Source organism: Rhinatrema bivittatum, chromosome 16 (assembly GCF_901001135.1).
Source record: "Rhinatrema bivittatum chromosome 16, aRhiBiv1.1, whole genome shotgun sequence".
Taxonomy (NCBI): domain Eukaryota; kingdom Metazoa; phylum Chordata; class Amphibia; order Gymnophiona; family Rhinatrematidae; genus Rhinatrema; species Rhinatrema bivittatum.
This window is the reverse complement of record NC_042630.1, coordinates 18209352-18237259: the sequence shown is the minus strand read 5'-3', so window position 1 is coordinate 18237259 and position 27908 is coordinate 18209352. Positions and strand designations below refer to the sequence as shown.

Genomic DNA, 27908 nt, shown 5'->3' with positions numbered 1-27908 from the left:
TGCGGCTCTATACTGCGTCTTTATTTACTGTAAGGAGTTATAGGTATACAGAGATGCAGAAAGATAAATACTTTTCTATGTACGTCATCGGCATCCACACTGTCACACGGTAACAGAGACCGGGAGAAAGCTTCTCTAAAGTGCGTAACAGGACTAACAAGAAGGTGCATCTAAAAAATAATAATTAATCATAATAAAACAACCAAATAAAAACATCCACTCCCTCCCTCTGCCCGCCCCCGCCCCAAATAATACCCCAGAATCAAAAGGTGCAAATACATTCAGTAGCAAAAAACTGACTCTTAACCGGTGGTGTCAGTCACAAAAGTGCAAACTCGGGGACAGACGGACAGATATCTACATCGTTAGGGCCCGCCCTCTCCCTCTTCTAGGAGGGGAACATCACCTCCCCTCCCCAATCTCGTCCTCAAAATAAAAACTAAACCAAGATCAGCCTGGATTTTACCATTCCCCCCCCCCTCCCCCCGAGTTTTTCTGGGGCTGGCCCGGCTGCCGAGGGGGGTGGGGGTGACCCAAATCTTGCCTTCTCCCACCCCATCTCAGATGCAGGAGGCGCTCCCATCCCGCCGATCGATGTCTCAAAGGTCCGTGAGAGCCAAGGACCACCCGCTTCCCCCCAGCTCAGCTCAGCAAGGCCGATTCCTGCCCATTACCTCCACCAGTATGCAGTCCTCATTACCCTTAAGGAAAGCAGGAGTTGCCCCCTCCGTGCATGCAAAAGGCCCTCACACTCCCAATCCCAGCACAAGGATTTGGGGGGGGGGGGGGGGGGGGTCTGCAGACGAGGCAGGAAGATATGCCTGGGAGCACATTATACTGGGATTTCTGGTACTGGATCTCTTGGACAGGGGAACTCCACTCCACACCAACATATTTCAGATCCTGTGAAGCTGTGCTGAAATTTACGCCCATTCTCCCCGCACAGCACGCGTACGATTTCGTAAACGTGGGGTTCCACCCCTTTACTCCTGCCCCAACTCTACACCTGAGAGTCAAAAGTAGAGTGTGTGTGTGTCGTCGTCCCCCCCTCCCCTCTCTCTGGGACGCGGTAGAAGTGCTGTGGGACCCTCAACATCAGCCTTGGACCTGTAACATTAGCTACTCTTGACCCCAGGTTACTGCATCAGGAATCAGGGTACGTGCAGGATCCATTAGAGCGGCCCTGAATCCTTTGTCGACCAATATAGGATGCCTCATCATGACCATGGGAGCCTATTAGCATCTGCTCTAGGACCCCCCCCCCCTTAACGGCAGTGGACACCATGCCATCAGCTACAGAAATCTCACCGCCCCTGAGTTCATCCACCGCACCTCTGGTATTGGTAATAGGGACCACCTTACAGCAGCCACGGGGTCTGTATCAAGGAGAAGAATGCCCACCCCCGGCGGCACACACGCCAACTATGGAATCAACCAGCAATTGCCATGACAATTCCCGTGTGTGCCATCCCTCCCCCTCATTCACTGTTTGTCTGTGGACAAGCCTTGGCTATTTCCACAAGTCTGATCAGTTCAGTCTTATTATGCTACTATTATCTTTCTGCTTTTTTTTTTGTCTCCACAAAGAACCCCTCGAAGCAACCTTGCGCTATTAGCTAAAATCACCCTCCTCAACACCCGCCATAGCTCGTTGCTGCCATCCCCGCTTCCCCACCAAGGTCCCCCCGGCTTGCTAAGAACTGGGATCCTCAGTCTGGCCCAGTGTACGTTTCGGTGAACTTTCCATCTGACTGGCCTACGGGTGCAGAAGGTGAAGGAAGGTTCTTGGTTCTCTGCTGGCCACATCAGACCCAGGAACGCGCACAGGCCGAGGTGCAGCCTCTTTGCGTTCCTGACATCCTCGGTCTTCGACCTTCTTTCCTGTAGTCCCCCGCCCCAGGGGCCACCAGGAGGTTCCATGTCCCCGGGGACATCATGACCTAAGCCTCGTTTGAAGCCCTGGGCATCCCTAGGATGTGGCGCTCCTGCTTTTCTTGGAAACACTTAGGGCTTAGAAATGGGCCTACCTTAGCCAGTTCTTGATGACCCGGAGCCATCTGGTAACCCTACCCCAACCTTGCACTCCTGCCACCGCCCCGCCCCCCCACCAAGGCTAGTTTATTAATTTTTTTCTACTCTTTGCCTTTGTCCCACTAACTCCTATATTTGTTCCTCTTTTCTACTTTGTTAATTCTAAGTCACCGACAGAAATGAGTTCGATAAAAAAAAAAAAAGCATCCCAGCAGGGACTCGCCGCTCCCCACCGTCGGTCGGTTTTACAGAAACTTTCAGCTTGGGGGGGGGGTTCCACAGAGTTAACTTCGGGAATGTTTTGAGCTCTCTCTTTCCTTGTGTATTTCATCCCCTCTGTGACTCAGTCTCCAGAGGCCACAAAGCTCAGGAGAGAGCAAAACAGGGTGGGCAGGGAGCCAGAGAAAAAGGCCGAGGAGAGGCAGGGAGGGAAGGAGAGGTGGGAAAAGAGCAGAGACAAGCAGCGAGAGGAAGGGAGGCAGAGCGAGAGAGCCAGGTGGCAGGGGGCCAGGGACAGAGGGGGAAAGAGAGGACACACACAAGTGGCAGGGAGCCAAGGACCAGCTGAGGTAAGACAGGAACAAGGAAAGCCAGGGAGAGACAGCCAAGCAGAGAGAGTGAGAGAGACATGGGATGAAATATGCAAATAAGGTTTCCTGACTCTAGACAGGAGAGAGACAGACGGCGGTGTCAGGGACGCAATGAGGTGAGAGGGAGGAAAGCAGAGGGTGACACGGTACGAGGGAGGGAGGGACTGAAAGAGAGCGCACCTTGACCAAGTGCTGAGTAACTTCCAGGCAGTGTCACATGAGCGGCTGCACCCAGAGACAAGCAATGTCTTCTGACTGCCGTAAAGCAACAGCTGGGCTGCCGCTTGGCTTTTATTCCAAAATCTCCTCTCTCAGGCTCAGAACAGAGGGAGCAATGAAGCAGGAGGTGCCCACCATACAAAAAAAAAAAGTTTAAAAATCAATTATAAAAACACTATAAACCTCAGGGAATGAACCATAAGAGCAGAAAGACAAAAGGTTGCCTCTTAAATGATTTTAGCTACCAGTTGGAATAATGTAAATAAAAGATTTCTGCTCTTGCTAGTGCTGACACTTTAGCTGTCAGTTTTGTTATTTATAATTTTAGCTAGCTGCCGTGTCTGAAAGTCCTTTTAAGCAGCTTTCCCCCAGAATTCCCCCTAGGGCCAGCTAACTTTTCGCAGAGGAAGGAAGCGCCACCGATGACATCACCAGCACACGCCGGTTTCAGAGCGATTGTGCATGATAGCACTGGTGACATCACAATCAACATGGACCAATCGGGGATCCAGTACAGGCGGCACAGCCCGAGATGTCTACCAAGATGGCTGCCTCGGTGGTAACAAGAGAACCGCACGGCGGCGGCTGAAAAAAAAAAAGAACCCTTCCAAACCATAACGATTTGATGGTAAATCTCAAAAAAAAAAAAAGGAGGTGTATCGACTTTTTGAGGTGCGCCTTTTTGAAAAGCTGCCCCACACTGTGCTGAACAGTTTTTGTTTTTTTTTTAAAGCCTGTCCCATCTCAGCTGCGATTTGTGACACAGCGGCTTTATTGAAGAGGGGAAAACAAGACAGAGCAAGGGAAGAGGTGGGAAGGGTGAAAAAGGGTGATCGGGGGTGGGGAGGGCTCCCCGCATTCCATCCTGCGGTAGGGTCTCACTCCCGGCCGGGCCTTATTCCCTGCAGAACACCTCACGCCATGCGCTATTAAGGTGCCGCAGCAAGCCTCCGTCCCTGTACTACAACATCCTGCGACAGGCATCGCCACCTGCCTTCCCACACGCAGCAGCACGCAGTCTCGCTCTCTACGCCACCGGGCCTAGTAGCATCTGGCCCCATTTCCTGCATCTCCCTGCAGCGGGCCTCGCTCCCTGGGGTATGGCAGTCTGTTAAAGATCCCCCCCCTCCAGGCGGTATCACACCCAGGAGCAGGCTTTGCTCCCTGCTGTTACATCCCGTGGAAGGTTACGCTCTGGGCCTTGTCACACCCTGCAGCCTGCCCTCACTCCCTGCCTCATCACCCTGTAGTATTATATCCTGCAGCAAGCCCCATCCCTTTCAGTACCGCACCCAGGAGCAGGCCTCACTGTCCTACAGCAGTGGGTGGTTCTGGATGTGGGGTTCCCAAAATTGGGTGCGGATGTTCGTGCTTTGGAGGAGATTCTGTATTCCTGTCCAGCAGAAGAGGACAGGCAGTCAGTGGGAGCCTAGAGGAACCACTTTGGTGTCATCTCTATCTCTCTTCATGCCCACCCTTCATTAGAAGGGCACCCCCAAAACCCTGGGTGCCCTAGATATGTGCAGCAAGGGTACAGTTGGGGGTGAAGAGGTCCCGGCTCCCCCCTTCTTGCACAGACATGAGAATAGCAGGACCTTGCACCTGGGCATGGTCGGGCAGACGCTCCAATACCTCCCTGCGTTAATGGACAAGCTGAGCCGGTTCTGGGTTGTGTCACCCACTTTGCACGAGGGCTTGTAGTTTTGACTTCGGCAGTAGCACAGCTTGCTCCTCAGTGACCCGGGTTCACGAGATGACTCTCTCTCTCGGGTTAACTGCCGTTGCAACCTTTCTTCTCTGCATCAGTCCTTATAGTAGGCGAGGCCAGAGTCCAGCATGAGCCAGAAGATCCGCTGGTGTTTTCAGTGACCTCTGTCCCCTTGCCCCTCCCCCCCCCCCCATCTACTGGGGGGAGATCTTTGCTACACAATGGTGCCACGGGGAAATTTCTCATCAAGAGGTTTCGTTGACATAGAACAAGCAGCTAATTATGGCATCTAACACTAGGAGTTGTCCAACCAGAGAATGGTGTTGGGGATAGCGGTGTGGTTAGTGCAGGTTGGCAAGAGTCTCAGATGAACTATATCTAGGCTGGGTGGCGCTCTGAGGTGGGAGATACATCCAGGGGTGGAGAGGAGGGGGAGAGCAAGAAGAGGGTGGTCTGGTGGCAAAGACACAGTTCTGGTACAGCGCAGTCAACAAGGGGCGCAGGGTGTCTGGATTCGGCCTTTCCAAGCCTGTTTTCCCTAGGGCTGCCAACAAGCCCCCGCCTCATGAGAGACAGGATGAGTCAATCCTGCTCTTAGCCCCTCCCTCCCAGCCCATTTATGGACTTGTAAATCCCCCCATGTCCGGACCACGAGTCTGTAGCAAAACCTGGACTGGGACAGCTTGGCCCCCCCCTCTTAGGATGTGGAGCTTATCGGCAGCCCAAGTTCCTTCAGACCTGCTAGGGGGGGACCTGGTTTCCAGAGAGATTTTGGGGTCCTTCCTGGCTTTTTGAAATCTATATCCCCCCCCCCCCCCCCTCGGAGACTAGATGGGTTTTATGGTCCTTATCTGCCGTCATACTTTGAGCTGCTATAGTCACTACATCCTTCCATTTGTAATCAGTGCAATGAGTATCAAATTTCACTGGGTGGGGGATGCCCCAAAACACAGGATTATCCTAAAATCTCCATCCAGAAACCATGTCACCAATAAAACAGTCATTGCTCATCCTACGGGGGAAGGGACACAGTTTTCCATCAATTCGTTTGTTGGTTTTTTTTCCACTCATAAATGAATATATCGCTATATGTATTTTGCTAATTGCTGTCATTCTTTTCCTCTTTGCTTCTTCCCCTATGGAAGTCTCACAAGTGCCCACCTCTTCCCACCGGAGCTCAGATCATGCTGCCCTTTTTCATTTGCTCCTGCTCAGTCGTCTCACCTTTCCTGTGGCTGGGGCCGCCATTTACCCCCACTGCGGCCGCCTCCTGCAACTCGCCCCGACAAGGGTTGAGGGCATAGCCAAACATGCTGGGTAGGAAGGGCAAAGGCTGGCCCTTCTCGTCGGGGATGACCATGTTGAGGGCCACAGGGAGGGCTGTAAGATTGCTGAAATTGTAGGGGTAGGCGAGGAGCTGGTGCCCATACATCAGAGGGTAAGGGTCTGGGTAAAAAGTGACTTTGCCGACATTGCTGTTGGGCATCTTGCTCATGGCACTGAACTGGAGGGTGCTGGGGTAGGAAGGTAAAGCCTTTTCCTCCATCTCCTTCCTGGTTCTCCAGCCTCCCGGTGCCAGCAGCGGGAGTGGGTATTCCTGCAGCGGGAACCTGGGATCTGGACACAACTCATGCCGCAGACCTGACTGGAAGTCTTCAGCCATCTTGGAAGGTGGACATTTCTGCACCAGGTTCAATCCGGCTCCACCCCCAGTGTGGGAAATGACAGGGTCCTGAAGGGAGAGGTCCTCTGGGAGAGGAACCCTTGCTTTGCAGCTCAGAATGCCCAACTGAGCCTCGGTGGCCTGTTGAGTTGCCCGCTCTTGGACAGCAGAAGTATGGCGGTTCATATGTCCTGTTTTTGCCTCTAGTAAGGGGACACCTTCATCTAGGCAGGGCATCTCGGCTTCCTGCTGGAGTCTGGGGGAGCAATTGCTGGCCTGGTCTGCAGGAGGCACTGGAATTACCTCCTCAAGAAGTACTTCAGTTGTGTGAGACATTGCTTGCTGTTGCACCTTTGGATCTTGGTTGGTGTGAGACGCTCGTGGTTCACTTATCCTTTGAAGGGGTGGTGTCTGTGAGTGGACCAGCATCTGGTCTGATGGGCTGCTTCTGTTTGTACATGACGTCATGGACTCGGAGTCTTCACAACTGTTGACCTTCAGTATCATCTCCATTGGTGGGGTAGCACTATGAGCCTCTAAGGGAACAGGCACCACACCCTGGTGCACTGGACCCTCAAGGCTGCTGACCGAATGGACAATGGTGGTAGCTGGAGATGAACAGAGATGTTCCCGCTCTGCTTCAGCTTCCACAGCCATGGCTTGGTCCTCACTTGAGGAGGAAACCTGCATTTCCTGTGGGTTTTCCTCCTTAACTGTTCTGGGTGAAGGCAAGCTAGCATTGCAGTCCGTTTCCTCCAGGGTGGTTGCCTCCTTCGGGGGTGATTGTTGCTCACTTTTCTTAGAGTAGGCAATAACTGTAGTAAGGGCTGCCACCCGGCCTGGGCTCGAGCCTTGAGGCTCATCATCTCTCATGGGTGGATCATCTACGTGGCTCGGTTCCTCTGTTCCATGGCGCTTCATGTGTCTGCCCAGTGCAGCCGCAGTCTTGCACACCTTGGTGCAGCAGGCGCAGATGTGTTTGACTAGTGGCTTTCTCCCCACCCTGTGGGCAGTGCTCTTGAAGGATGGAAGCAACTCGGCATCAGCTGAGGTGCTCAGCTTTGGGCCATTATCTTCCTTGGCTGGGCACTCCAATAGGCAGCTTGCACTCGATTTTTCTGGGCACTGTTCACAGACAGACTTGGGTCCACCCTCACTGTGTGCCTTCTCGTGCTTCTGGAGCCGTTTCAGAGCCGTAAACTGCTTCCCACAGGTAGTGCACTCATATTTCCAGTCTGCCACTTCGTGGTTCTGCTTCTGGGTGACCAACTCCCGGCATGATTCATCTTGACCCCTGGTGTCATTCCTGCAACTGTCCTGGTTGGCTGACCGTGCCGTGGAACACAGATCAGGTGGGTCCTCTTCTTTTTCGGCTCTCTTAATCCACCGCAAGGATCGTTTGTAGCGGAGTTTCCTCCGCCAGTGGGATTTCTTGACTTTCTGGACGCTGCAGGCCTTCCGCTTTGGCTTGTAGGTGTAGTATGGCCGCCAGAGGTGGTCTTCAGTGTCCCTCTCGCTATCCTCATCACAGGTGTCCTGACCTAGGGAGCTGCTAGCCTTTCTTCCAGAGTCCCTGGAGTGTTTTTCTGTCTTCCTGATTCTATGTTCCCCATGGTCACTTCCAAAGGAGAACCTCTTGACTTTGCCACAAGGGCTCTTGTCCCTCATCAGGTCTGTCTCAGAAATTCTCCTTTTCACAATAGCTTCCTCACCAATTCGCACAGTAATCTGACACAAGGGGGCACTCCTGCTCTCCGAGGCAGCTCCCACATAGGCTGGCTTGGCCATGTAAGTCATCGTCTTACCCCTTGCATATCTGAACCTATGCTCTTGGTCTTGCTCCTCCACCTCTTCTTCCTCTTCCTCCTCCTCCTCACTCCCACTACCTTCTGTGCTTTGGTCTGTGGATGTCACCAGTTTGGTAGGGTTCTGAGGAGGTGGTGGCACACAGTCTTTCAGGTTATGCTTCTTTGATGGCCGGGGACACAAGAAGGAAGGCTGGCTCTGAGCCAAGGGCCCACAACCTGGGCTCTGGGAAGTGGATTTGCTGTTATATGTGATAACCGATGGTGTTACACTGTTGACGGCCAATGCTGAAGACACTGAGGTGCTGCGAATAATGACAGAGGACGATGGGTGGCCATAAGCGATGACACTGGGCACCCCACTGTCCCCATTGCTACTGCCAGGACCCCCATTGCTCACTTTGGAAGGTAACTTGGGTGACTTTTCTCCTGATGTGCTCAGAGAATGCTTATTGGATGATATTTCACAGAGGCCCTGGAAAGCAGTTTCAATCTGGAACTCTCCAGTTACTTCCTGGGGGTTTTCCACTCCCTGCAGGCCCTCCTGCTTGGAAGAGCTTGGATCTGTCTGCAAGGAAGCGGGTTTCTCAGAGAAGAGAATTGAGCCAGCATCACCACCATTCAACACAGTCTCTAAGTTACTATCCTGAGAGTCACTACTGCCTATTGGCACAGGAAGAGACTGAGAAGGCATCATAAGGTTCTCCGAGAGCGACTGGCTATAAGTCTTATAAGGTCTCTTTTGTGATCTCATGGGCAAGAGCCTATAGAGCTTCAATGCATTCATCTTGGGTTTGTAGCCCCCATTGGGGGTCTTCTCACTAGAGATGAGACCTGGGTTGATCCCGTGGAAGGCCTTTTGGTGCGTCTTCAGATTGTAGTAAGTTACGAAGGTCTCCCAGCAGAAGATGCATTGATAGCGTCGCTCTCCTGTGTGCCATACCTCGTGTTTGGTCCTGTACTCTGCCAGGGCAAAGACCTTGTCACAGTAGCGGCAGGGGTACTTACGGCGCCAGGAGTGCACATTTGAGTGTCGCTTGAGGCTAGAGAGAGTCATGTAGGACCTCTCACAAACAGTGCAGAAATAGATGAGGTGGCCATCCACCACCTTGACGAAGTGGTCCTGCTCAGGAATGAGGTCCAACCTTTGGAAGCTCCGGTGCCTGAAGAGAAGCCCAAGGTGGTCTTTCTTAGATGACAGCTGTTTGGTAGCAGACGGGCGGCACAGCAGTTCAGAACAGCATGCTTCCTCACCAAGGTCCAGCTCCTTGGGGTCAGCGGATCCTTCATTCCCCACTGGGATCCTTTCTGGCTGCTTGCACAGAATCTCATGAGTTTGCAGGCGTTTGACATGGATGAAACTCTTGCCACAATACCTACAGGCCAGGGACTTCCGGGGCCTGTGCAGCTTGACATGGAGACTCAAAGCAGTCGATGAACTAAAAGACCTGTTGCAGAGTCTACAGTGGAATGTGCTACTCGAGTAAGTGGAAGGAGCTACCACACTGGGTGGATCATTCATGGAAAGTTCTGATCCATCTACTTCTAGAGCAGCATTCTCTACTGTAATATGATCCCAAGCCACGTTTTTCAATTGTGCATCTCGATCGACTTCTGCTTCACTAGCTATGCTGCTGGAACCTAAGGATTCGTTGACTGGGACCGTACTCAGAGCATACAAGATCTTAGCTGTCTCAGCAGTGGCTGCTTCAGTATCCATTGGCAAACCTTGGGCCTCACTGTCTTTGTTGGGGGCAGCTGGGAGGGGCTCGTTTTCCATGTGATTAACTGACTGAAGCTTGCTCTGCCCCTGGATTGATGGAGCAGCTGAAGGAATGCTCTGGATGGATTCTGGCTGAATGGAAGGATTCTGAAAGCAAGGGGCTGCTGCTGGGCTCCCGGACTCTGCTGATCTCCTGCTGGATGGAGATGTCAGGTCTACTGGAGATATGGAGCCACCCAGCAATGATCTGGAAGCCACGGCAGTTTCTGGTGTCCACGTACCATTGAGTGCTGCCCTGGAGGAATCCCCCCATCTTCGGCTGACTGAGTCACAGACGCTGGTCTCTTTGGTTCCTTGTGAGTTTTGAGTGAGGTCAGCAAGAGGCAGCTGAGGAGGTTCTTCTAGAGGCCACAGGTCAGTTCTCCTGCATTCCTGTGTTGCCTCACTCAGGTTTTCTAAGCAAGATATCCCTAAACGTCTGCCCACTGTGGCAATCTCCCTGGCCACGGCCAAGTTCTGTATGGTCAGTCTAGAGTTGTAGATGAAGTTGAGGATATTGGAGAAGACTTCTGCTTGGATGTCTGGAAGCTCAAACATCTGATCCCGGAGCCAAGATGTGTGACCTGAGAGCACCTCCTTGAAGTAAGGACTGGAAGCTGCCAGGACGTTCTTGTGGGCTTTGAACTTGGTGTCTTCCACGATGACGGTGATATCACAGAACACGCCCTTAAGTCGCTGCTCATTCAGCTCCAGGAGCAGGGAGCTGGAGTGATTCACATCTGTCACCTCCACAACCGAAGCCATCGCGATGACGCTTCAGATCTGCAACAAGAGCCAGCGAAGGTTTGAAAGACTTGGGCCATGTACCAAAAAACAAGCTTCTTATCTCCCTTACAACGTCAACATGGGGACCTCATCCCCTCTTGCTGAACTAGCATACTGGCTCTTCCTCTCCGTACCTACAAATGCCTTCTGCCCCAACTGAGCACGCCCTTGCTTTCCTGTACCAATGTCAATAACTACCTGTGCAATTACTATTTATATGCTCACAGAACAGCAGAAAGCAGGGACAGATGCTCTTCCCCCTCCTGCTGTTACCAACTGAGGTGAACTTCCCACTCCCTTTCCAGGGAAACAAATGGGTCAATGCCTCACTCCTTTCTCCCGGATAGGAAAGTAATTGCTGACTTCCTTCATGCTCTGGGATTCAAAGGACTAATCAAACTTTCCTTTCTCTGGTGCCTGAAGGGTTAACTCTCTCTCAAACACAAGGACTTAATTCCTTCCCCCTTTCTCTGCAGTATAAGCGGTTAATCTCTCTCTGTCTCTCTCTTTGGAATACAAGGGGTTAATCATTCTTTCCTTTGGTTTTTGAGGAATTAATCACACCTCTTTTTGGGGCTTGAGGGGTTAAACTCTCTTGGAATACAAGGGTTAATCACTTTCCTTTCTCTGGCTTCTGAGGAATTAATCGCATCAATTTCTGGGACTTGAGGGGTTAATCTCTCTTGGAATACAAGGGGTTAATCACTCTTTCCTCTGGGTTTTGAGGCATTAATCACATTGCTTCTTGGGGCTTGAGTGGTTAATCTCTCTTGGAATACAAGGGGTTAATCACTCTTTCCTTTCTCTGGCTTCTGAGGAATTAATCACATCTATTTCTGGGGCTTGAGGGGTTAATCTCTCTTGGAATACAAGGGGTTAATCACTCTTTCCTCTGCGTTTTGAGGCATTAATCACCTCTTTTTGGGGCTTGAGGGGTTAATCTCTCTTGGAATACAAGGGGTTAATCACTCTTTCCTTTCTCTGGCTTCTGAGGAATTAATCACATCTATTTCTGGGGCTTGAGGGGTTAATCTCTCTTGGAATACAAGGGGTTAATCACTCTTTCCTCTGCGTTTTGAGGCATTAATCACATCTCTTCTTGGGGCTTGAGGGGTTAATCTCTCTTGGAATACAAGGGGTTAATCACTCTTTCCTCTGGGTTTTGAGGCATTAATCACATCTCTTCTTGGGGCTTGAGGGGTTAATCTCTCTTGGAATACAAGGGGTTAATCACTCTTTCTTTCTCTGGGGTTGGAGTGAGTTAATCACACTCTTTCCGGGGTCTGAGGGGTTAATCCCCCTGAGATTCAAAAGATTAATCAATTTCTCCTTCAAAGGTGGTTTAGGGGGTTAATTTCTCTCTCTCTCTCTGGAATACAAGGAATTAACCACTTTCTTTCTCTGGGACAGAAATAGTTTCTCGCCATCTCTCTCTCTCTCTCTTTTTGAGATAGAACCATTCATGCCTTTCTTTCTCTGGGATACAAGAGGTTAACTTCTGGCTCCTATCTCTCTCCAGGAGGCTTGGAGTTAATCCTGTTCTCCCATTTCTACAAAAGTAATAGAGCAGATAAGGAACACCAATTGGTCCATGCTGTCTACCTAGTTGACTTCTTCTAATACCCTAGGTAATCTCTCTCTCTCTCTCTTTTTTCCCCATGCTCTCGCCATCCCTCACCCCCAGTTTAGGAGGGGGTTAATCTCGTGTGCACACGCCACCCCCATCTGCTGCTATCCCGGGGACACAAGGGATTAAAATCCGGCAAAATCTTTCTATCTCCACCATACTTTTACTCATGAGCTCCAGTAGCTGCTCTCCCCCCCCCCCCCCCCAGGTCTCTCTTCAGCTGTTCATGCTGTATTCAGTGTCTCAAATCTCCTCCCTCGAGGTAGCCTTTAAGGTGCAGACTTCTGATGACGATCAGCACAGCACCACCACCACCACCCCCCCCCCCCCCCTTTTAAAAAGAAATTAAATTCCTCCCTGCCGCCCATTCCGCTTGCCTCTTCTCCTGCTCCCACTCAGCCCGGCACCAAGCTGCAGGAATCTGTGTCCCAGCCCTACCCCCTTTTCTCAGGCCGTCTGGCTGGCAGACGGTTCAGGGCCTTGTGAGTCAGCGGAGCCTGGCAGGGCTTCTCTCTGTTTCTCGGCTCTCCGGAGCGGTGGCCATTTTACAGGCGGCAGCCCTCTATAGCCCCCCCCCCCCCCCGGTCCCCGTGGCAGCCAGATAAAATGGCTGTAGCCGGCAGAAGAGCCGCTGGCCAACTGGGATTAGTGAGGAAAGCTCCCCCCCACCAAAATCAAAACAAAATGGGCTTCACCTCAACCTGTGCATCTTGAATTCAGCTCCCACTTCCCAGTCTCCCCCTCATAGTCCCCAGCTCTCGGCTTTGCTCACATTGGCCCTCGCTCTTCTTACTTTCAATTCTGTCTCTCTCTTTTATCCGGGGGCTCATTTCTGAGAGACTATAAACCTCTGACCGGAAAATAAGCAGAAAGGAGCAGCAGCAGCAGCCAAGCTGAAGAGGGCACGGACGAGAGAAGAGGCCCGGCTGCAGCAATGGGCAGCTTACAGAGGGGCCCAAAACGGGTGAAGATCCCGGCGGCGGGAAATCCTCGACGAGAGCCGGACGGGATGGAGGAGGAGGAAGAGACGCCTTGGAGATGGAGGGTGGGGGGGGGGGGTGGCGGTGACCGCCGCACGAGGATTCCCTGACGGGAGCTGGAGAAGACGGCGCGGCGAGGGGGAGGGGGGGCGGGAGACGCCCGACGAGAGATGGGACGGGGGGGGGGGGGGGGGCGTGACGAGAAGGAAGGAAGTCAGGAGGGGAAGCTCGCAAGGTGAGGGCTCCCTGTTGAGAGCCGACTTCATGGGAATAGGGGAGGTGGGGGCAGCAGTGGCTTTCCACGAGGAGAGCCGGCTAGGAAGGCTCGTGGGGGGGGGGGGGGGGGGGCGGTCCCCCGATAAAATCCAGGCGGGATGGCATCATGAACAAGAGCTTTCACCAGAGCAGGATCCCTGACGAGAACCAGATAGGAAAAAAACCAAAAAAAACAACCCATAAGGAGCAAGACTTTGCAATGGAGGATCCCTGATCCGGTGAAGAGCCAGCTGGTTTGAAGGGGGGGGGGGATACGGCCCAGCCTGCGATGACAGAGCCTGAAAATGGGCCTGCTCAGGCCGGGATTAGGTCTTGCAGCCACAGGAGGAGTAGGAGGTTGCTATAGAAACGGCCGTGGACAGAACGGTGAAAAACACACACACAAAGCCCCCTCCCCTCCCCTCCCTACCCCCTCAAAGGTTAGGGGAATAAAGAGATGGCAATCGATAATGGCTGAAAGGAAAGGTAAAAAAAAAAAAAAGAGAGAGAGCGCGGGCCGTGCGCTGGGTTTCACTCCCAGCTCTGGCACTGACCCCCCCCCCCCATGGTTGAGAGCTGCTGGAAGGCCCGAGGGGACAGAGACCCCCCTGGCAGCAGGCCCGAAGAACAGCGCCGTAAGCAGCTCGCAAGCCTTTCTTTCTCCACCCCTCCCAGGGGGGGGGGGGAAATCGCCGACTGCGGTTGAGGAATGGGTGAGAAAAGTGATGAGGAGGGGGTGGAGGAGCGATGAGGGAAGGCCCGGCAGCAGAATTTGGGACAGAGACATGGTGGGGGGGGGGGGGGGGGGGGTGTAGGGGACTGATGAGAGACCTGGGAAATGGAGAAAGATCTAGTGGTGGTGGGGGGGGGGGGGGCAGAGGGGGAAGAGAGAGAGACCCACGAGGAAAGGCAGCGAGCAGATTGAAAAAAAAACAAAAAACGGACAAATCCCACCTTAGCTCCCATAAGGCCCGATTCCGACGTTTCCGAAAATATCACCGTTTACACGCAGGCCTTGGCTTGGCTGCCCGGTTATGTGAGAGAGGAAGAGGGGAGACCGGGAAGCGATTAATCTCCCGATGCCCGTAACCTGCTTCTCCCAGGCCATTTCCGGCAGAGCTCCGGATTCCCAACGGCGTCTCGGGGGGGGGGGGGGGGGGGGGGGGGGGGGTGGGGGGGGGGGGGTGGAGGCTGCCAGCCAGCCGCGGGCCCGTCTTCAGGGACCAGGCCCAGCCAAGTCCCGGGGGTTACGCCCCCGCCCCCCCCCCTCCCTCGCTTCCGCTGGGGAAGCGGCCAACTCCAGAGCCCAAGCGAGCCACGGCGGGCGAAGGACGGGCGAGGGCGGAGAAATTACGCCAAGGCCCGGCCCGTGCCAAGACGACACACAGAGCAAAACGAGCACCCGGACTTCCAGACGGCACGCGTGTAACGCTCACGGGTCCCCCCCTACCCCCCCCACCCCCTCCCCGAGGGCTCGTGCCAACCCAGATGGTGGATTCGCTGCCCGAGGCTATTCTGGAGAGGTGGGGAGGGGAGTGGGGGGTCTCTCCCTACAGGCTAACATTTGCCAAGGCTTTCCCAGTATGCACCGAGGTTTCTGGCTGGCTCCCAAAACACGCTGACCTCTTTCCCCTGCACCCCGAGCAGCCCTGGGCAAGGGCCGCGTGAAGGTCTGAAGGCCGCCGAGGCAGCGCAGGGAAAGCAAGAGAAGAGTCTTACCTGGGGCGGCGCACAACATTTATTGCTTGCCGAAGGTTCCCCTCTTATTCCTCATTGGCTTCTTCCCGCCAGCGTCCTCCTGGCTGGGGCCTCCTCCTGGGCAGAGAGAGAGAGCAGCGGAGGGTTAGCGGGAAGGGAAGGGAAGGGAAGGGAAGGGAAGGGAAGGGAAGGGAAGGGAAGGGACCTCCCCCCCCCCCCCCCCCCCAACAACGCTGAGAGCCCAGCTGGCACGACGCGACCCGGCAGGGCAGGGAGGAAGGGCAAGGATGTGAGCGGGAGGAGGGTGGGGGCGGGCCGTGGCAGGCAGAAAAGTGGGCTAGAAAGTGGAAGGAGAGGGAGGGAGGGGGGAGGAGGAGAAGGACGACAGGCTGGGCCTAGCAGGAAAACGGGCTGGGAAGCGAGGAGGAGGAGGAGGATGGACCAGGCCGTGTGCAGGCAGGAGGGCAGGCCGGGACAAGGCTGTATTAAAACACACAAATCCAATAAAAGCTAAAACAGCCCCTGGCAGCCCAACTATGAAGGGGGGCGGCAGAGACTGCTGAGGGCACTGTTTGTGGTGAGAGAGGACACCTCCCCGGGCTGGGCAGGCGCAGTCAGCTAAAACCAGTGAAACGGTTTTGGGGTGGGGAGGGGGGAATCGGAGCCGTGCCGGCACGGCGAGGTAGGAGACGGCCGCTGAAAACGAGTTGAGGGTTCTGCTGCCGTCCATCAGAACGGGTACAGGCGCGGCATTTTAGTCATCCACTGCCTCTCCACGTCCGGGAACGGGCATCGCCTGTGCGTCAGGAATGGAGGGAGGGAGGGAAGAGAAGCACATCCTGTGTGGGGTTTAGCAGCGCGTTTGATAAATCTTTAACCCAGCTTCCTCCTGGCGAGCGCCGGCGGGCCAGGTCGCAGTGACCCCAGCGTGCAAAAGGCGTGGGCCGACCCTGCCGGGTGACAGAGAGAGAGGACGCCTGCGAGGAGTCGCCGCCTCGCCGCTAGGCCTACAGGCTTGTACTGCCCGCCCACCCCCCCACCCGGTGTATGCCCAGCAGCCTGTGCCGAGCATGGCCCCCATCTCCCTATACTGAGCACCCCCCCCTCCCTAATATCTGCCCCAATACCCCTCGAGTACACCTGGGCCCGCGCACTGGGCCTGGCCTGGTTTATGTCCGGGGCAGGGCTCCTCAATGACGTTGTCTTATCCAAAAGTGAGAAGGCCTCGGCTGTATCCCTGGACAAATCACTTTTATCTCCCACTGCCTCGGGTTCCCATTTAAATTGTAAGCTCTGTTGGGCAGGAACTCATTGTATGCAAGTTGTTACAAAGTGCTCTCATTTAGGGTAATATTTAGATGCCATGATAGTAATAATAATAATAATAATGAGTGTGTGGAGGGCTTCCCTGAGCGAGCTGATAAGACGGCAGCTACAGATCACATTCTGAACTTTGGATGTCATTTGCTCTGTTCAGGACTCAAAATGTGCAACTTGCCCCTCTCTCCCAACCAAGCAAATTCTAGGCTCGGAAGTGCGAGCAGGGAGTTGCTGAACGGCGCCACAGATGGGCACTGGTCGAGGGGGCAATGCCAGGCACTAAAATAATAATAATTAACCCCCCCCCCGGGAGATTATAAAATCTACCTCTTCTATCTTCTTAGAAATTCAGATATTCTCCAGGCCGGGGAAGATACGGAGGCCGGCGAACCTCATCTTTTTCTGGAAAGCAAAGCAAGAAAGAGATTTGGTAAAAGAGGGTGGGGGGGGGGGGGTCCCTTCTCTGCCCCCAGACGGGTGAATAAAGTGCAGGGGAAGGGAGGATGTTTTGGGGTGGGATGCACTAGGCTGGGCTCTTTGCTGGCTACCTGAAGTCACATGTTAAGGTCTGGTTGGAGGGGCCCTGATTGTCCCAACTGGGGGATGATTTAAGGAGAGAGGGGGGGGGCCCACAATCTCACACCCCCTCTCCCCACCTGCTTCTGGCAGATCCCTACCATCGCTTCTGCCTGGGCACTATCCTTTCGGTTCGGGGCAATAAGAAATACATACATACATACATATTTATGCAGGCGCACGTAGAAATCCGCACACACGCAGGCACAATCCCTGGAAACATATTCGTGCCTATGTATGAAATGCAAGCACCAAGGAGCCTTCGCACAGCAGCAGATTTTTCAGTGCATCACAGAGGAGGATCGTCAGGGCAGCCAAGGGCCCCCCCCCCCCCAACTCCCGCCATCCCACCTCTCTGGTCCCCTTTCCCAGATCTGACATCTCCCACCCCTGGCGGCACAGACTCCGTGTCTCTCCCCTCTCCGTGGTATGGGGAGGGGGCGATCGCCCAATTTCTAAACGAGCAGTTGCCTGCCTGCCTCTCCCCACCCGGGTGCACACACACACACAGAGAGGCAATGCTGAATAAACAAATCCACTGCCCAGATCCGCCCCGCTGCACGCACAGGAGAAAGCTGCCCTGCGGGGGGGGGGTGCGATCCGCATGCCGGGAAGCAGAGGCGGGGGTCCCTACCTGGTTCTCCGACGAGAGGGGGGGAGGGGGTTACTGAGGGATCCTGGCTTCTCAGGCAGCCCAAAATGGAGTCCCCTCTCTCTCTCTCTTTCTCGCTCTCTTTTTTTTTTTTTTTTCTCCCTTCCTCCGGTGCTGTGCATGCTCACTGCCTCGGCACTCTCCGCGCTCTCTCTGCTGCCTCCCTCCCCGCCTCTGACATCATCAGCAGCCACCAGCAGCAGCAGCCTCAGCCTGGCCAAACTTTCCGAGCGCTGCACGGCCGGCAGGGCCTCGCGCGGGCTGGGGGGGCATCACGCCCTTAAACAGGCCGGCCTGGCGCCCAGGGGGGGGGGGGGCTAGGGACCAGGAAAAAGGGAAGGGAGGGGGGGACACACATCACGCATCCAGGGAGGAGGGGTGGGAGGACATCATGCACCCAGGGAAGGGGGGGGCGGGGGAGGACATTATGCACCCAGGGAAAGGGGGGGGGGAACATCATGCACCCAGGGAAGGGGGGGCGGGGGAGGACATTATGCACCCAGGGGAGAGGGATGGGGGGACATCTTGCACCCAGGGGGGCTGGGGACCCAGGGAAAGGGGGGGACATCTCGCACCCAGGGAAGAGGGGGGGGGGGGGAATATCACACCATTAACAGGCCAGCCTGGACCCGGGGAACTGGGGGGGTCCAGGGAAGAGGGGTGGGGGGTGACATCACGCCCTCAGGCCGGCCTGGGATCTGTGGGGACAGCTTGCCCTTTAAACAGGGCGACTCGGGAGCCAGCTGAAGCTGGATGTAAGGTTATAGGATCTCTAGTCAGAAACCTGCGGATGCGGGGTTTTCCTCCCTGGAAATCGAAAAGCAGTCCCAGTTTTTTTGGGCGCCTTAAAGATTTGCTGCCCTGGGCACTTTCCTCTGTTGTCTGTGCCTAAATCTGGGCATGGGCGGGGGGGGGGGGGGAGCAGGTGGACAAGGTGCCCTGAGAGAGGCTGGCCTGGTACCCCCATGAATGAAGATGAGAGGGGTGGGACAGCACCGGCCTGGGGGAGGTGGAGGGGCGGCACGGCCTTAGACCCTGAGGCCTGGGGCCATGCATATGTAGGGAGGTGGGGGGGCACTGAATGGTTCCCAAACACACCTGGGATGCATGTATTGTGGGGGCAGACGCAGCGCGCCCATAAACATGGCGCCCTGGGCCTCGTGGGTGGGAAGAGAGGACGGGCCGCCCTTTAAAATGCCAGCCTGGGATCCATGCATAGCGCTACAGACACTGGCCTCGGGCTCCTACCTGGTGCCAGGGTTCACTATGGCTGGAGACAACTTCCCGTTTAAATATACGGGCCTGGGACCCGTGCATCTGTGACGGGGGGGGCGGCGAGAGCGGGAGATGATGTGCATTATAGGGATGTAGGATGCTGCAATGCTACAGGAGGCTCCAGCAAAATGCAGGATGAGCAGGGGGGGAGGGGGCAGTTCCCCCCCCCCCTTCATTAAATCTGGAGGGGCTGAGGTCCCAGGGCCTTCCCGTTTCTTAAAACTTTTATTAGCGGATGTCAGTGTGTCCCCAGCCCTGGTGCAATGCAGACCTGACGCGGCAGGCAGTCAACCTGACTCTGGCCAAGATGTCACAGTGCCCGTGAGCCCTGCCCTCTGATTGGTCAGCTGGTTCCACGCATTTCAGGCTGTCACAATGAGTTGGGGCCGTGATGTCACACCCCGAGCCTGGCCTTGTCTGACACTTGGAAGGGTGCGCTTTTAGTTTTCGCCCTTGCTGGGCTGCGTGCTTGCGTGCGAGGACGGGCGCGGAGGAGGTCGGAGAGAGCTGCGCCACTCTCGCCGACTGATCCGACCAGGGCTAATGTTGCACCCTGAAAGGTAAACGGGGGGGGGGGTGTGTGGGGGGTAGGAAAGCAGGGAAGCTCGCGGGCAGATTTTTCCAAGCAGGTCGGTCTGGCACGCGCGCGGGCTTGCTGTTCTGCGCTGTCCCTACTGATGCCCCCTGAGAAAAAGCCAGACTGCAGGTCCAGGCAGGCAAGCAGTGGGGGATTAAAACCCGGGCCCCCGACCCGAAAATCTGGAGCTCGTTATCGACCCCTTGCTGCACCCCCCCCCCCAAACCTGACTGCCACTTGGGGAGTACCAAGCAGGGCAAGGGGCTGGGGTGGAAGGTGGGAGGACTCTCTCCAGCTGCAGCTGCTCCGTGGCCAACTCGGCGGAACAGTCCCTCCGTGGAAGGGACACCCCCCCGCCCCCCCCCCCCTCTCCAACGCAAAAACCAAGGCCTTGCTAGTGAAGGGGGCGCTGGCAAAGGCCGGGAGGATGGGAGGAGGAAAGAGAAGCGTGCCTGCGAGATACTAGCGCCTGTTCCCACTGGAAAGAATGACTGTACAGAATTATCAGCGAAGAAAACAAGAAGCGTCACTCGTGGCTTATGGGAGAAGCCTTTTCCGCTGCTGGAGCACATTCTTAAAGGGGACATGCGCAGTGCCGTGCTGCCAGGCACGGGCAGCCCCTTGGAGTGTGCGGGTGCCTGCGGGGGGGTGGAGGGGGGGGCACTGAGAAAGGACCCCCTGTCCCTTTGCCCTTGAACGCCAGGCAGGCAAACAAGTGGTAGACGAGGGGTTTTCATTGGACTTAAAATACATTTGTGACCGGCGTTAGAGGGCTGCGCTCCTTTCATCGGATCAGTGCGGAAAGAAGCCCAGGACGATGTCCCAGATACAGGGAAAGGAACAGGTGGCATTACAGAGGGGAATCGTGGTTTTCAAAGCTGTAAAGTTAAGGGATGGAAGCTGAGCAAACAGTGGAATTCACTACCATGGCAGGAGTGACCGTAAGGGATGAGGAAAACAGCGTTTCCCTAGTTTAAGTCCGTTTGTGTGTTTGTTTCAAAGCGTCCCATCATTTTAGAAGGGGGGCTTCAAAACCACCCAAGAACCGAAGACATTTCAAATCAAAAAGGGACTTAATAGGGGGCGATTGGTTTCCACCCCTGTCACCAGCCTTTCTATAGCTGTCAATTCTGCTATTTGTCTCCTGCAAATACTTCCGGCCGCACGTCTGTCCTTTTCACCCACACCACTGCACCACCTTTGTAAAGCAACCTGTTTGGTGTTTGGGTACTTGCCAGGTTCTTGTGGCCTGGTTTTGGCCTCTGTTGGAAACAGGATGCTGGGCTTGATGGACCCTTGGTCTGACCCAGCATGGCAATTCCTTACGTTCTGTTAATCGGGAGGGAGTGGTAAGGATTGTGGAGCTGAACAGTTGTATGGATGGGCAGATTAGACGGGCCGGATGGTTTTCCTGCCGCCATATTTCTATATCTATATATACAGTGTCTTATTGCACTTAGCACAGGGGACGGTATCTGTCAGGGCCCGATGGGGTGGGTATAGGCACACCGCAGGCCTCATTCGTGCGTGTATGTTACGAAAGGTGCACACGCGTCACTTCTGGCACCTGGGGCAAGGGGGCTCTCGGCTCCATGACATGCTTGGGTCAGGTCCAGCAGGGGGGAGGCAGGGACGAGACTGCATGGGGGCGGGGGGGTGCTAGGCAGCAGCAGGGGGGAAGAGCAGGCCTGGATTTAGGTACAGGCAGCTTGATAGGCCAAAAAAGGAGACGTTCTGCCTGCTTTGGAGCCACGTGCCTGCACAACTTCAAAGGAAAATCCTAAATCTGGCCCTGGGGAGAAGGGATGAGAGCAGTGGGTTTGGTTGGGGGAAGGAGGGAGGAGATTGCTGAGATGGAGCAGGAGGGATGAGAGTGGGTCGGGGGGGGGGGGGGGGGGAAGGAGGGCTAGACTTATGGGAAGAAGGGACTGGGGGCATCAGTAGCAGGATGCAGGCAGCATAAAATTTGGGACAGTTGGAGTTCAGACGATATGTTTTAACCTTTGATTTTATGTTTGGAATCTGTGTATGTTTTATGGTTGATCTTGTTATGCTTTATGGTTGTTTATAGGTAACTTGCTTAGGATTTAGATAGGCAGGTCATAAATATGTTTTAAATTAAATTATCATCCCTGGGTGCACAAGACTTGAATAATCTTTATCCCACGCAGGCTGCGTCTTTGGCTGGCATCAGGTATAGGAAAAACAATTTGCCGGTTCTGGTTTTTTGTTTTTTTTTTTACTCCAATCCATTTGCAGGCCATGTGATTTTCTGGCCTTCCCAAACCTGTCCGGGTGACCCCACAGCCAACTGGGTTTTCATGCAAGTTTATCTCATGCTAGCTGGCTCTGATTTTGCAGATGAAGTCCTGGTGGCATGCAGTGGGGGAGGGGAACCAGAGCTACGAGTGCCAGTATGCCATGGGGGGGGGGGGGGGGAGGTAAAACCATGCTTGATTCAGCCTGTCCTGCAAAAAAAAAAAGAGAACCAGACGGTCGTCTTCGCGTTTCAGACGTGGATTCGCTGAGGCCTGGCTGTCCCGTGGCTCCATTTAACATTCCGAATATATCCGATTGCTGGTTGGGTTTCTTCACAGCTCCAGAAAACGCTTAGCGAGAAGGGGAAAGGGGGATAAGATGGGGAAGTTCAGATATTTAGCAGCTTCCGTAAAGTACAAGCAGGCATTTTCCATGAAAAAAAAAAAAAAAGAAATCCAGAGCCTAAGCTACGGTGAAAGCAGCCATTATTTGCAGATTTTACTGCAGCCATTATTTGCTGGAAAGCACGGTGTTTAAGAGCCACTGAACTCTAGCGGGCATTAAACTGGGTGTTTTGAGGTAGAGTGTGAGAGGTGGTACTGCTGCAAGTAATAACGTAAGGCCCAACAGCAGCTGCAAAGGCCCGAAGGCTGAATGAAGGCCTCTACCCAGCTCAAGCCCCACAGGCCTTCCCACACCTTCATTTGTGGCCCAACCCTCTCGGAGGACAAGAGAGAACAGCTGGGATAGGGAGGAGCAAGACGGGTAGACCAGGGCTGGGAGGACTGGCCTGGCAGGGGGTGGGGATGGGAGGATATATGGTACTCATGGGGGGGCGCTGCCTCCACCATTGCTGCATTTGATAGAGGGGAGGTGGGGTTACGAGGCAGAGGGGCTTTCATTTGAGATGGGTGGAGTAGGACATCATAGCCCACATCAGGCCTTGCCTTAGCTTCCAGAAGCTAACGCTAAAAGTTAATTACACCTCAGAGAGGTTACCTGGGGGTTAATATAAATCATGTTTCATGATGTGATTTGTGTTAACTCTATTTGAATGTTAATAAGCTGCTCTGCATGCATTTGCATGCAACGAAGCTCATTAGCAAGTACGGCATTAGTCTACATTAACTGTGAGTTAGCATATTAAGGTGGACTAATACACAAGCATGTTGAGAGTATCCCAGCGTTAATGCACTGAATTACCCTGGCCCCTAAGGGTGAAGGCTCAGAAGAAATCCATCTTTACTGAGAGGTGGCAGTTAAACCAGTGAGAGAATTTAAGCACGCTCGGGACAAATACTGAGGGAATTAATAGGAGCAGGTAGGGGAGTGGTAGGTAAAATAAAGGGTGGGGGGAGCCTAAGTGTTGGAAATTGTCTGGAAACATCTATGCTCATCTAACAAGAAGAGTAGAGGACCAAAATGAAGAGATGGCAATGCCAATTTGCATAGAGGAGCAGCACATGTGCGTCAAGCTCCCAAGAAGTGGGTGCCGGTCCAACCAACTTGAAACAGCAGCAGGGTTTTGATACATTCTCAGATACAACTGGGGGCAGGCGGACATTTTCCTGGAATGGGCCGAAAGCCTACCTGGCTACATGTCCCAGCTAGGGACAAACGGAGAAGCAGCGATCTCCGCAGGTGTCCAAGCTTGTAAGACTGATAGCTAGGAGATATCTTTAGCAAAGTGGACCAATGTTAGGGCCAGGAAGGGTAAGAATCACAGCTAGAGCAGTGAAGGTGGCCGGGCTTGTATGGTTGATGGCTGGGAGATACCCTCAGGTACAGTAGTGTAGGCAAAGTTGACCTCGTAAACTAGGTGGGACCAATGATACTTATCTGCCAATATCTACTATGTTACTGTGAACACACATTAAAAGCGATCTATTATAAGTTGCAGTGTCTCTCTTCCTCCTTTGCAGAAGTCATTGGGATTGAGAAGTCTCATCCATTGATTCGTTATGGCAAATGACTTGCTGCAGCCGATCGCCAACATGCAAGTCCCTTACAGAGAGTCCCGATGGAGCACCAGCCAACCAGACTCATCTGATGCTCCCGTGCCCTGGTGGAAGTACCGCCTGTCAGACAGCATGAAGGGGCTGCTGGTGGCCCTGTTTGGAGGTGGAGTCCCTGCCGGTTTTGTGGGGCCCTTTTCCCACATCGCCAATGCCACCTCCCAGATGCCTTCATTGGAGATCCTCTTTTTCCGCTGCCTCCTTCACCTCTTTATCGCCTTTTGGTTGTGCTGGAAGAAGGCGCCGCTCTTTGGACCCCCAGACTCCTGGAAGCGTGTTCTACTGCATGCTGTGGTCAACGTCATCTCCGTTGGCTGTGCCTATAGTTCCTACATGGTGGTGCCGACCGGAAATGCAGCAACAGTGAGGAAGGGGTCCTCTACTGTTAGCTCCACTCTCCTGGCCCTCTGTATGGACAAAGAAAAGCTGACTGGCTACAACTGGTTGGGACTTCTAGGAAGCACAGTTGGCTTGCTCTTCATCGTGGTGCCTAGCCTGCTGAAACTGGATGAGAAGACCCGGATTTATGACATCCTAGGTTACATCCTAGCTACCATGGGAGGTTTGGCCCTGGCCTTGGGTCTGGTAATCTTCCGCACATTTGACTTCAAATCCAAGTTGGCAACAGTCATCTTTGTCTTTGGGGCTGTGGGCAGTGTCTTCAGCACCCCGGCTATGTGGATCCTGCAGAGCCCCATCATCCCCCAGGACCCCCTGAGCGTGACCTGCGTGGTGGCCATCAGCGTCCTGGCACTTGTCTCCTTCCTCTGCGCAAGCTATGCCGTCACCATAACACACCCGGCGCTGGTGTGTGCTGTCCTGCACTCCGAGGTGGTGGTGACCATGACAGTCCAGTACTATGTGCTCCGCGAGGCCGTCTCGCCATTTGATGTGGTGGGCGCCGGCGTGATCATAGGGAGCATCGCAGTCATCACCGCACAAAATGTCAGCTGCGATAGGGAGGACCTTATGGTGCAGGACTAGTAAGAGCCCCTTAACTCAAAAGCAAGTCTGTCCTCCCTCCACCCTGTGATTGCTGAGTTTCCCCAGACACTTGTGGGCTTGTAACACATCTGTCCAGCAACAGAATTCTCTGTCTTGGTCCAGGAAGGCTTGCAGAATATTTCAGGAGTTGATACCAGTACAGAAATGGTTTCTCACCATCCTGAAACTCTCTCTCTACATGGAATAGCATAATCTTAGCTTTTAATTTTGACTGCATGTTCATTAAGTTTATAGAAATAAATGTGATTATTTTTTTTTAAACAGTGTAATATTGGCAGGTAAAACCCAATGCACAGTCATTACCAGGCCACTTGAAATGTATTTATTTTTTATCATTAAAAATGACTTCATCATGAAAGGAAGTGCTGTAGGTTCGCCGAGGCTCAGAGAGGAGTACAAAGGACTGCAGGTGAGAGAAGACAGAACAAAGAGATGTAGGAAGTTGGTTTCAACTTGCAGGTTAAAGCGGAGAGTTTCCACTAGATAAACAAATCTTTTGTTGGCCTAGATACCATTTGGCCTTCTGTCTCCAACAACCTCCTCATTCCTTTTCCCATTTGGCTCTTCCCACTCCAGTGAGGGTTGCCAGCTGGCTCCAGGTTTTCAGGTCAGGTTGATCCGGTCCTGCTTTTACCCCGTTGCATGCAGGGATTTTTAGTCTTGCTTTCAGAACTGCAAGGGCCCTGCATGCAGCGGGGTAAAAGCAGGATCGGATCAACCTGTCCTGAAAATCTGGAGTCAGTCATGCCACCTTCCTTATGCTTTACCAACCAGCTAATCGGGGAGCCTTCCATGTCATGCCTCACGCCTTTCCGTCCAGCTCTCATCAGGGATTCTCACTCTGTGAGACCTCATCTTCCCTTCCAGACCTGAAGGAACCTTCCCCACCATCCAACCCCATGAGGCCACCTTCCCCTCAGGCTGTTCATCAAGGTCTCCCTTCTTATGCCTTACTTTCTGGCTGTCATCAGGGATCCTCCAGTAAGGACTCTCATCGTGTGCGTTTCCATCCAGCTTATCAGGCATCCTCCCATCTCCATATATCCCCCCATCGGGAGGCCACCCTCCTTGTGCCATATTTATTTATAAGCATTTGATATTCAGTCTTTTCCTAAAGGTGAGCCTAAGGCAGATTACATAAAGTAACAAGGCACCGAGTACATAACTAATGGATAAAAACACAAGGTAGATTTCTAGTAAATATACAAGACACCAGTACATTAGGAAGGAGCAGAGAGGTGAGTGCATTGGGTATAAATTGCAGATATATGGTTAAGAAGTAAGATAAACAGCAGCAGTGTGATAGATATTAAGAACCAGTTGGACAGAGGTAGCCCGGAAGTGGGATTCCCAGTCAGGAAGACTCCCGGTGGACGAGGATGAGCCTCTGCTGTGGAGTCTAGGGGAAGGCTTGGTTAAACGGCGAGGTAGCAAGTTTTCCCATCACAGCTTTAGCGGTAACTTGCGCCATATTTTAGAGGCGCAAAGTCTCATGTGCGTTAGCCAGGCCCGGATTTAGGAATAGGTAACAGGCAGCCTGGTGCCACTGTGGCACTCCGCCAAAGGGCACCAGCATCTCAAATCTGGCCCTGATGTTAGCTTAGGTGGAGCCAGTGGCGGAGATGATAGAAGGACCCATTGGGAGGATCCAGATTTCCTTGGGGGAGGTGGTGGGGGGGATGTAGAAAAGTAGACATGGGGCACGATATTCATGGGCCAGCAGGTTCACGCATTTGAAAGACGGAGCAAAGTGTTTTAAACTGTATCCTGCTCTCATCCGGGAGCCAGGGTAGTTGATGCAAAACCAGTGTAATGTGGTCAGTGGGTTTGGCCTGTACCAAAAGTCCTAACTGCTGTTTTCAATAAAAGTTAGAGGTATTTTGAATTGTGTGCCATGGAATAGAGATTTCAGTCGTCTAGGCAGTTGGTGGTCAGTGAGGGTATGACAGTGGCGAAGCTGTTTCTTAAAGAAGGTGTGCAGTTGAGGCTGGCGTAGGTGCACGAAGGCCTTTGCCACTGCTGAGATGTGGGTTTCTATTGTGCAATTCGGGCTGAGTTGTACCTCCAGCCTGTTTCACAGTCTTTAAAGGGGTTCTGACAATAGAGAACACCCTTGTGGCTTAACCAGAGTTCAGACCTGGAGGGGGGTGAGCTTGAGTTTCCCATAGGGCCACCACTGCTGTGAGTTATTGAGATTAGCGATGGCTGCAGCAATGTCAGTCCCTGATTTGACGCAAAGCTGGATGCCATCGTCAAACAGACCAGGTCTGGCGTTGAAAGAATGGATGCGGTACTCACAATCCTCCAGTAAGGCCTCATCTTATGTGGAAGGCCATATTTAAAACTTGGACACCCTCAGATGCTGGGGGAGGAGAGAGAGGGGATCCCTTTACCCCCACCCCTGAAATCAGAGGGTGCAGGAGTTTCTGTCCACATCTGGAGGTAATCTTGACCCGCAATGCCCACGGCAAAACTCGGCGCAGAGCCGGTGCAGGCGCCTATAGGTACTGCCGCAGCTGCACCTCCTCCTCCTGCACAGTCTTCCTGCTACCAGAAAACACATGCAAGGGGGAGGGCCACAACAGGGCACACGAGCGCCTGTGCTGGCCCGGATGGTGGCTTGATGGTGCTCTGGGTTCTAGAAAAATTTGACATTGAAGGCAGTTGTCTATATTGCCTAAGGCTAAATCTGGGCCTGCCTATATTTTACCATCCAGCTTATCAAGAGATCATCCGACCTGAAGCCTCGCTCCAACCCGCCCAGCTCTCATCAGGGATCCGCGCCCTGAGACCTCTTGCCTTCTTCCCTTCCAGGGCTCATCAAGGATCCTTCCCTACCACCGCTGCCCCCCCCATGAGACCCTGCTTCTCAGCATGGCTGTTCCTTCCCCTTGCAAGGCAATCCTCCTTATTCCTTAACATCTGGCTTTCTTCAGGGATCCACTGGTACAGACTTATTTTACCATCCAGCTCATCAAGATCTTCCCCCACTCCTTTCCAGCTGACTTTTATCAGGGATCCTCCCCCTGCTAGGTCTCCTACCTTCCTCCTTGGTTTTCATCAAGAATCCTCCTCCCGCGATGCCACCCTCCCCATTTTGGCAAG

At 53.7% G+C, this 27908-nt stretch overlaps 2 protein-coding genes across 7 annotated transcripts; one reads left to right on the top strand and one right to left on the bottom strand.

Moving 5' to 3' along the window:
- ZBTB4 (zinc finger and BTB domain containing 4) lies at window positions 1-17858 on the bottom strand. 3 transcript variants are annotated; one of them, XM_029579449.1, is made up of 4 exons: window positions 17655-17723; window positions 16772-16846; window positions 15146-15241; window positions 1-10561 (listed from the first exon to the last, which is right to left on the bottom strand). In XM_029579449.1, the coding sequence occupies exon 4, from the start codon at window positions 10541-10543 to the stop codon at window positions 5726-5728; it is 4818 nt and encodes a 1605-aa protein (XP_029435309.1). In that variant the 5' UTR covers window positions 10544-10561; window positions 15146-15241; window positions 16772-16846; window positions 17655-17723; the 3' UTR covers window positions 1-5725. The 3 variants fall into 3 exon arrangements, with proteins under 3 accessions (XP_029435309.1, XP_029435310.1, XP_029435311.1); XM_029579450.1 differs by lacking the exon at window positions 16772-16846 and having other exon boundaries at window positions 17655-17858; XM_029579451.1 differs by lacking the exons at window positions 16772-16846; window positions 17655-17723 and adding an exon at window positions 17185-17510.
- Window positions 16807-27392, top strand: LOC115077187 (solute carrier family 35 member G3-like). 4 transcript variants are annotated; one of them, XM_029579456.1, is made up of 2 exons: window positions 16807-16874; window positions 23706-27392. In XM_029579456.1, exon 2 carries the CDS (start codon window positions 23745-23747, stop codon window positions 24780-24782), a length of 1038 nt encoding a protein of 345 aa, XP_029435316.1. In that variant the 5' UTR covers window positions 16807-16874; window positions 23706-23744; the 3' UTR covers window positions 24783-27392. The 4 variants fall into 4 exon arrangements, with proteins under 4 accessions (XP_029435316.1, XP_029435313.1, XP_029435315.1 ...); XM_029579453.1 differs by lacking the exon at window positions 16807-16874 and adding an exon at window positions 18744-19507; XM_029579455.1 differs by lacking the exon at window positions 16807-16874 and adding an exon at window positions 19972-20368.
- Window positions 27393-27908: the final 516 nt, after the last annotated feature.